Source organism: Nilaparvata lugens, chromosome 6 (genome assembly GCF_014356525.2).
Source record: "Nilaparvata lugens isolate BPH chromosome 6, ASM1435652v1, whole genome shotgun sequence".
NCBI lineage: Eukaryota > Metazoa > Arthropoda > Insecta > Hemiptera > Delphacidae > Nilaparvata > Nilaparvata lugens.
Window position 1 is genome coordinate 49,161,514 of NC_052509.1, and position 10,412 is coordinate 49,171,925.

The 10,412-nt window shown below is 34.5% G+C and overlaps 1 protein-coding gene across 1 annotated transcript in view; it reads right to left on the minus strand.

Moving 5' to 3' along the window:
- LOC111053816 (LON peptidase N-terminal domain and RING finger protein 3) overlaps window positions 1-10,087 on the minus strand; it is a 45,014-nt gene extending 34,927 nt beyond the window's left edge. Inside the window, exon 1 of the mRNA XM_039431478.1 lies at window positions 9,176-10,087. Coding sequence (XP_039287412.1) covers window positions 9,176-9,707 — 532 coding nt within the window. The 5' untranslated portion in view covers window positions 9,708-10,087. The remainder of the gene's footprint in view (window positions 1-9,175) is intronic.
- Between the last annotated feature and the right edge of the window lie 325 nt (window positions 10,088-10,412).

The following is a 10,412-nucleotide window of genomic DNA, read 5'->3' on the forward strand; positions in this document are numbered from 1 at the left end:
TCTCCATTGTCTTCGCTAAATCTCGCCCTGATTCATTTTGTCAATTCTTTCCCACTCTACAAAACCTTGATCTATTTCTTGTAGTTCAGGAAACTACTTTCTATGCCTTTGGATTTAGAAAGTGTTATTCGTGCTCCAGTTTGGATAGGTCTAACCCAATTTTGGTGATCGTCTACAACTCTTCAGTCTCAATCATCTGTCTACTAACAATGCACTTAGAATCAAGAATCACTTTCTTAAAAACATTCAAGTATTTAATATTTTTTGAGAAGTTTTGGGATGCATTTCAAGATCTCTCCCCAATAGAACATTTTGAGAACCTATTATTGACTTGAGATCAATTTACAGACACCTTCCATGGAGTTAAGAGGGAAAATATTTGTTAAACAATGTGTCAAGGTCAAGGGTACTTACTGCAGAATGTAGCGAAATGATTCGAAGATATTCCAATGAATCTAAAATTCATTTGAAAATATAGAAACCTACTTATCCTTTGTCCTGAACCTAATAACGATAGGAATTCTAAGGCTTGGCCAGAGTTTGCTCTTCAGCTGTAATAAAGAATAATGTCCAGGCTACAGCTACATGACAACCTTGATTAGTTTCTGAGTTCAACCTTCAATTCTTCCTCTGTCTCATTTTGTAATGCTTTTATCTTCTTTTATCGTCTTTCTTCTGCTAAGAACACCCTAATGAGAAGTCATATTAAGAAGAATTCAGAATGACAAGTAACTATTAAATTTTTTGAAAGTAAGAAAACAACGTATCATTGGAATAATCTTTTTCTCAGAAGACATTTTTGGAGATGTACGAGTTGAAAATGGATTTCTAACATTACAATTAGTATGACAACCATAAATTTAGAGGTTTTCATGCTTAGTCACGCCCTCTTCTTCCAGTTGAACAAATTATCAAAACGCCCGAAAAAGTATGTAATTTTCAATTATAAGAGTGGACTGGATATAATCGAAAACAAACTGAATGCAAAATGAGATGAAAAAATGATCAATATTCCGAAACCAGTTCCAGCTCCCGACCAAACAGATATTGAGCTATTTGAATTGAGGTTATTAGCCTTTCACATTTGAAAGGTTGATTTTTGTTCCAAAAATGACCAAAAAGTAATCAAATTTTTGGTGAGATTAGATTCGATTTGCTTTTATGGAACGGCAAATCCATGTAAATTTCTTAATAGAGAAACTCGAACCGTTTTTCCACAGGTAAGATTACACCGCAGGATTCTTGGGATTGTGCGTGAATTAATAGTGAAGAAAAAAGTTGTTGAAGAAGTTAGAATTGAAATTGGAAACTTGCGGTCAGTGGCCAGAATCTAGTAACCACTAAACAATATAGTCATTAGACGTCGTCTTTGTTTACCAAATTTAATCACCAGGTTTTTTCCAGATAATAAAGAGCAGTCGAAATAGCTTCTATAATTAGTAGTAATTTACAAAAGAGCTTGAACTTTCGTTTTGTAAAAAGACGGAAAAATATTTTAGATCAATGAGTCGACAGGAAGATCTGAGGAATCACTCAATTAACATTAATTGGTGAGTTGGAATCTTCGAGATCTGTCCAGGTTCTTCTTTTTTCTTCTTTCTTCTCCTTGATTCAGGTAGTTCTTCAACGAAAGTAACGGTATTGCAAGTAACGTTTTGATTCTATGACTCTTGGGATTTCAATGTCCAATGTAAATTCAAAGTAAATCATGGGTGCATTTCGTTGCATCAATGTAAATTGCTCCTTCAGAAGACTGAAAAAGAACGTGAAAATTTTATATTTTCACTTCTAATAATAAAATTCTGAAATGGAAAAATTCTTTATTAGGCGGAGTTAGGACTTTCAAGTTCTCTTCTAATATCATGCATCAGAATTTAATCCACTGAATTGAAAATTGTAAAAAAACGAAAAATTCTAAAAAAGCGTACTGAATTAGAATGAGCTGACTTCTATATTGGAAGACACTCTTATCCAGGTAAGATATTACAATAATTAAATTAAATTACTTCAAAACATTAAGCAAGGCAGCTTCAAGCACAAGTAGTAATGCATGTCAATTGTTATGTTAAGTACTATACTTGTCATCAACATGCAGAGCACTTGTTCCAATTACATAAATTAACTTGGGCTGTTGGAATATCTAACTTGCATAATATTGCTCGAATTATTTCAATAGGTGGACTCTGGGTACCACCTATTTGATAAGTAGATTAACATTCACAATTGAATCGAACTCAATAGTTTTCCAACTAGAATCTATTTCTTCATAATATTAATTTTTTATAATTAGATTAACGTAACCAATCGTTATTCATGAAGAAGTTTCCAATAGAAACAGATAGGCCTAAATTTGTTTCAATAGATTGAATAGACTATCTTTTTATTTTTAATTGTATAATGATGCCCACATGAGCTTTTTGCTTGTGCATAGGTAATTGAGAGTGTGTTAGTGAATTGATGAAATGATCAAACGTCCAGCCCATCGGCGGGGGTCGAACCCACGAACGAGGTGGCGCTAGCAGACCGAGGCGCTCCTTACCAACCTGGCCGGCAAATCAATTTCAGAATTGATTTCATAAGTGATGTCTAAAACTCATATAAAATTTTCTTTTTTATTATCAATGCTTCTTCAAACCAACGAAAAAAGTACGATCATTGATTAACGCCCATTTCAAAATTGAAACCAATCCAATGAAATACTGCAGCCATTTTGTTATTGGCAGCCAATAGAAGGCGTTCAAGCTCTTGATGACAAGACCACTTCCTCAAATCCTATTGGTGATATCGATAGTACTGCAGTACTGCTCAAATCTCATATTATTAGTGACTATGTCAATTGTTATTGATAATATTGTTTTAAAATTTGTTCACACATTTTCTACTCCATTGTAATCTAACTATTTCAACTTAAGATAAATGTATTTTTCAAAAACACTGAACATAACTTCAATACCGCAATCAAATAATACTTGCAATTGAAATTTGTATTTATATTTTATTGAATTGGATAATATTAATAGCATTCATTGATGACTATTATGTATTTTATACCCAATGTATTAGTATTTCACATATTAACGGTTGATTTATGATTTAATCACTTAGTAGTAATTCCTTCAGTCACTTAACTTGTGTATGTAATATGTTATATTTCGATGTAAAACGTCTAGTTACAGTAGTTACAACACAATGACCCATAATAATTGAAATAGTTGTTACGTGGCTTTGAATATGCGCGCCTCTATAGAATAATCATTATGTAAACTATGTTTTCATATAAACGTCTGCTTAGTAGATGCTTATGAACCTAAATGTAACAGATAATGATGATAATGATTCCATTATGGTTATGTAATATTACAACCTCAGTAACCTTCATTAAAATTATTATTATTATTATTCGCGTTATTTGAATGGATTGAAGCAAGACATAACTTCAACACTATTCTGTTTTTCAATTTTGGCTTTATAAAAAAGTTTCTCATCCTGAGCGTGCATTTGCTAGTGTTATATTTTCAAAATTCTAGTGCAAGAAAGATCCCTGGTCAGAGGTCTCTTTTATTTCTACAAATCAATAAAAATGCTATTGAAAGGTTTAAATGTGCGGAAGAAGAGATAGTTTTCAGTTTCACTGCAATCTCGTGACGATGCTGGCGACATTATAGACTCATAAACACGTGTACATATCTCAGATATGTAACTTGGAATAATGTTTGAGAAGAAACTGGTAATTTTATGACACCAATTGTTATTATTTTTCTTGAACATTGGAACAGAGAGCATTATTATGCAAGGTAGAAGTTATCAATCGATAAGAGTTTTTTTTCTGTATTATTAAATGAAAAAGCGAGTAGATTGAGTAAGAGAGTAAGTTGTAAAAGCTTGGCGGTTGCGAATCTTCTTGACAGCTGAAGTGGCTATGGTGACCGACTTATATAATGACCTATTTGCTTGGAATTAAAAGTTGTAATCAGTTTATATAATGAGTTGATTGGCGTTTATTGAAGAACTTACCTCTGCTGACAGTTTTCAAGTCGAGTTGATGTTGATTGGTTTTGAATTTTTTACTGATGATACGATTATGAGAACATTATTTGAAATAATTATTAGACATAACGGCCAAAAGCATGCCGGAATTGGAATCATACCATTTCCAGTGGATTTCCACTTGAGGGCTAACGATTAGTGCAATCTATCTGGGAAAATGTTGAACTTCTTGATTTTATAAATAATGAGTGAAGAACTGTTCTGCTATGTTCAAATTGAATACTCGACGATTCCTGGCAAATTCTTTCTCATTCTGTTTGGCTTAGCCAAAATTTTTAGACGTCAGAGTGGAAAAGTGTGCAGGTAAATTCATTAAATACATTCTGCACAAAGTGTGCAGGTAAATGAGTGGAGGGCAAATTTCTTTCTCTATTTCTCACTATCTTGAGGTTGAGCTTAAGAGAGGATTCGATATTCCAAGATCTTCTCTTACTGAGCTAACTTTTTGCCACCTACACTCTTTTTGCAAGATCTTACTCTGTACTGTCTAGGTACTCTCTACTCTTTAACTAATTCTACCCTCATACTGTACGATACATTCTATACACCCTGCTTCACATCATACTTCCATCTGAATAATTTCTTCATACTTTCACGCTCTCTTCTACGCGAATTCGTTCTTTTACGCTTTGCCTCCATAATTCTTGCAAACAATCAGTTAGTTATTTCAAAAAATCAAGAAGTTTACTTCAATCATTTTCTTTGATAACACTCTCCCAAAAAATTTTCTACCTAAAATATTTGGAGCAAGATGATGGTTCGAAACACCTTAAATCTATCAACAATAGGGTTAGCCTTCAACAATAATTATACAATATAAATAGTGAGATTCACTATTATTGAGGAGCATTTGTGTTATTTAATTAGGAATACTGAGTTTGAAGTGAGTTTCACCATATCACTCCTGATACAATTATATAATATTCTCTTTTGAAACTCTATATTCACAGCCATAACACTACGCGCTTAGTACACTCTCAAGAATTCAAGTAGAAGTCAACAAGATTAATTGCAGAGGCCTGTGAAGCGGAGTGAGTTTCAATCAACATTCAATTCTTTTCCTTTTTTTTGAAGAAGCATCATTACAGTGCAATGACGATGATTGACGATTTCGATGATGATGATGGTGATGATTATTATGATTGTGTAGATGTTTTCGATGTTGATTACAACAAAGTGCAACAGAGTGATAGGGTGGGAGGAGGAGGGACAATTGCATAATGCATTACGAATAAAACGTCGGATGCTGGTTGCCTGGCCTCTGTGAAAGACGGCACGTGGATTTGTTAATCAAGGCCAAACTGATTTTCCTACCTTTTCAATCTGGGCTAATTCTAGTCACAAAGCGTGTAGTGTGATCATGTTTAATAGTAGATATCAATTACCTATTGAACGTTGCAGGTAGCATCAAATTTGGTAAGATATGTGACAGATTTTAGTGATTGAGTTCGTTGATGGTAGGATTATATTTTATATCTCGTCTCTATTGACAAATTGGAGATTTTTTCAACACAATACAATTCAGTTTGTTGATAGAGAGATGCTCAAGTTTCAGTTTTCACTACAAGAAGATTTTTTAAATTAAAAACCTGTGCAATCTATATATGAAAAATCATCTACTCTAGGAGATTGGCTCTAATTTTAGCAAGAGCCAAAATTAATATTGATCATTCAAGGGTTTCCAGCACCATTGTACAATTTATTACATAATAGTAAATCCGCACACTAGATCGAAGAAACATGCCGAGTTCGAGTAAGTTCTGTTCGTTCAAGTATTAGCTATCTATTCTGAATCTGATCAAAACGATGTGTTCAAAATCTATTATATTCATTGAAATTGGTCGATAATCTAAACATCTCTTTGAACCAGTTATCTATTTATTTTAGTTACATTTTCAGTTATTTATTTTTGAACCAGTGGTAATCAATGTGGTTTTTCACTTCATATGATTTAATAGTACAAGACAAAGGTGAAAATTAGCTCGTTTCAAGAAATTCGTTCAATTAGAAAGAATTGCGTTAAGTGGAGAGCATATTTTGAATCATATTGATTGAAGAGACCTAGAGATAAAATTGAAAATATTGGCGACACGGTAACAAAGATAAACGGATTTTTGTGGACATGTTGCCGTGATGCCCGGCAACAAAAATAGACCTATTGCCACGCGTACTTTCAACCTTATTGTTATAATATTATCACCATTATTTCCGACAAAGTAGTATTTTTCAACTATTCAGAAGTAAAAATCTCTTTATCTCGACTGGGATTAATAAATAATTTAATATTGTTGTACAGCAAACATTACATAACAATAATCGAATTCCCGACACATTTTCAGAATTTGTTCAAAGTATCATACAGTTGCTGATAGCTCGGCTGACTCTACTCACGGGTTAGATTATAACGTGATTCAATAAGAGCCTGAATAGAATAGATAACAGATTGATGAATACATAACATTATTCTTGACTTCTTTGGTGATAAGAATTACAAACCACGATATGTATGTCCTATTTCCCCGATAGTCTTTCAATATTCAGTGAGAAGCTGATTATTTTTTATTTATTTATCATAAATTATGACTGCTATTTCTTGAGTTTATCATTTCTTGCTAATCATTGATAGTTTGGAAATAGATGTGCCCGAATATCTTTCACGAAGAGATTGAGTTGTAAGGAGATTACTGTACCCCCATTAGATTTAAGCAGGGTCAGGAGTAGATTCAATAATAACAGATCGGAATTTTAGAATGATTTTTGCGAAGAAGGATTCCAAAAGGAGAATCTACATTTCCGAACCTCACAATAAAAATTCTTTTAAAACATCTATGGTATTACGATTTAGGTGACAATTCTTTGAAAATTTAGATTCTTTCCATTCTTTGAACGTCAAAACATTCCAAAAATCTTAATCATTCTGTTTACATCGAGCATGTCCCTTCGTATTTGTAAACATGGTTGTTTTGATGATTGGTATAGTTCGAACACAATTCTCCACAATACTCCGTAAAAGGTCACAATGTCGCAAAACCTTAGGATATAATACATTTTCGTAAACAATAATTATCAGCCCACACATTTCAGGCAGAATTATTTTGTATAGCTCATTCCTCTTGGCCATTTGGTTCATATGTCATTTTTATTTGTTGGCAAAGGTTGATTAAACGTTAAACTTCAGTCCCCACCTTAAAACTAGCATAGGTAGTTGTGATGACGTCATCAGGTTCAAGGTCATTCCGCTCGAGGATATAAAACAAGAAGTGAAGTCTTCCCCGAAATGTGAATAGCATTCTTGCCTCACTAGTTTTGTCTCTTGTACACTCATAAGGAAAATCGCGCTTGATTCTAAACTACTTCGACTCCCGACTATTATTGATGTAGTTTGTAGAATACGTAATGCGCATGCGCCCAGCTTGAGAATGTGTCCTATATAAATTTTGTACTAAGCGCGGTTAACGATTATATAAAAGTGTGTTGAAATAAATTGTTGCGTAGTATCGAGGTCGGAGGTTTGATTTTCGTAATAAAATAATGCTAGCGCCGTAACTGGAGGAATGGAGTGACACAATAGGGTAACTCAACAAAATGTAAAGATTTGGTCCTTGAGAAGATAGCACAATAGTCTAGAATTTGCGAGAAATTCCTTAATTTGGTTCTCCCTTACAAAATTTCTCAATCCGTTCAATTAAAATTAATTACATTTTTATATTGATGTTATTCTGCAATTTATTATGATTGTCATTTCTTACATAGAAAATTCATTCCCTAAGAGTGTGGGTATACAGCCTCTAAAATGGTCATGCTGGTCTGCTTCTATTTTCATATTTCATGTTATTTTTCAGTCAGTGTTGTAGAGTAGGCCCACTTCAGAATATCGGTTAGTCTCAAGAAGGTCGATCTTATTTATCATTGAAAAAGAAACCAAAACTATTTATGAACATGAATAAATTGATTCTTGGCCACTTATCTGACAAAAATCGTTTGTTTCCATAATTACGATACTCTTTGGTCAGGACACCATACAGCATACATACTCCAAAGAATTTGGGAATATAAGAGCAATTTCAAGGACCATTCCAGCTGAATTGAACTGTATTCCAGGCCAAAAATATGAAGTGTTAGAAAGGTATAAGAAGACTTCAAAATACTGTAGGTACTTGAAACTGCTTCCCAATAAGCCAATATTGAAATAATGATGGATAAAATCGTGGAAATGGCGATTTGATTTATAGTGAGATTTTTGGCAAATTTCACTTGTTAGTAGTTTCTTCTTGTTCATCTTCTCTAATTGCTTCGCAGGCGTATAGATAAACAAAATAATTAATGGATACTGTCATATTATCGTCATGTGGTTGCTCCTCACCACAGAGGAATCATACGTTTTAAATGGTATATCTTGATTCCATGTTTGGATAGAGAGCTAGATAGATTAAAATCCAGGGAATCAGTATACAATGCACTCATAATTCTTAATATAATACAATCTTATATCAATAAGCCTGATTTAATTCAACTCTCATGTGTCTGAACTCTCAAGAATAGAATTACAAAATTGGATGAATTTTTGAAGAAGGAGTAAGTTTTGTAGCCTTAATAAAAATGGATTACGACAAATATAGTTGTTGAGTAGGACATTGAGGTAATGATGAACATAAAGTTGGAACCTTTCACAATCAGAACAAACATACGGTTCTGGGAAATAGATTTTGACTAACTTAGTAACACTAAGGTAATGATGAAAAGGTAAGGATGAATAAGTACTGCAAACTGAATAAACAATGAAGGATGAATTTCATGAATAGAAATAAACAAATTTATAATCATGATGTTATAATACAGTGAGATATTAGATTCACTTCAAACTTCCAGCAAACATGCAACCAATAATAACAGATTAAAGTGAATCGCACAGGAATAGTAATCGACTAAGAAAGAAATAATGATGAATATATTGTTAAAGTAGTGCAAACTGAAGAATAACTTCCATAGATCTAGTTTGAAAAACAAACATGATGTTCTAGAGAATAGTAATTGAGTGAGATAGGGGTGATGATGAAGTGTGTGCTACCAGAGACAAATAATCGAGGTAAATAATTAAACGGTATCTTTACTCTATGGTACTACTCACCAGCAGCTAAGGCATCCTTGAACTTGACGAGTGCCTCTTCGGCGTGATCCTTGAGGAGGCGGTTGCCCTCCTCTAGGAGGCGAGCGGCGTTGATTTGCGCGGGACACCACTTCTCCAGCAGCGTCTTGATCAGAACGTTCGTCTCGAGGCGCGCCGGCAACTTTTGTCCACAATTCGGACAGCACTTGACTGCATCCTTGTGCAGACAACTTTTGCAGAACGTGTGTCCACAGGGAAGTGTGACGGGCCGATAGAAGGCACAGCCGCACAGCTGGCAGGCTAGCGAATCGGTTGCAGGAACATTTTCGGGAGCCGGGGTAGCCGTCTCAGACGCCTTACGGATCACCTCCAGGAAGGCACTGGTCAGGGCTTTCGAAGATCCCGGGGAAATACTATTGATGATGTCCAAAGTCACAGATGACAGTTTGGAACGGGTACTTTGAGACCGTACAACAGTGTTGGAAGTTACACCAACATTGGCACTAACACATGATCTTGAAGTTGATCGAGGCTCCTCAGTTGCTGCTTCCATTGTTCGTCCCCCCTACACACAATTTCAAGATATTTATGTAAAATATATCAATTCCCCTTCACACACAGATCAAGGAAAACAAGAAATAAATCTAACCCTCACACAGCCACACAAATCTAAAAATAAAGCTTGTAATTTTTATTCTAATATCACTTTTCGACACACCGGTGTTCAACGCTTCTAAAATCACTTTTTCGTTCGACTAGATCGGAAAATATGGTCACAGAACGTTCACTACCTGCCATTTCCACTAGAAATCCATTTCCTGATGAGGAAAATGTGATGAGAGACCGTATTGCCTCCTATCACTTCGAGAGACACAACAAGCAAACTACACACAACTTGCCGCGTCAAGGTTTCGTACGGTACTAAACTCTGAACGGAATTTGAGTCAGATGCCGACGGTAATAGCTGGGAGTATTGTTGCGGTGGGGGAAATACAGCGCAACCGGCTAAATGCAGCACAGATGTGAGCGAAAGTTATCTAACCTGGCTGTTTTTAACCTGTTATGTAGACAATGAATGTGATGTGTTGCTCTGTTCCACAAATCAAATTGGCATTGGAATTTTGCTATTGGAGTTACACCATGTGAAATACAGTAAAATGTAACTGTGACATAATACAGGGAAAATTTGAGGATCCCACTGATTCTAATTTTTTTGGCCTGGAAAAGGTATCTTCTATTATAGATAACTTATAAATAA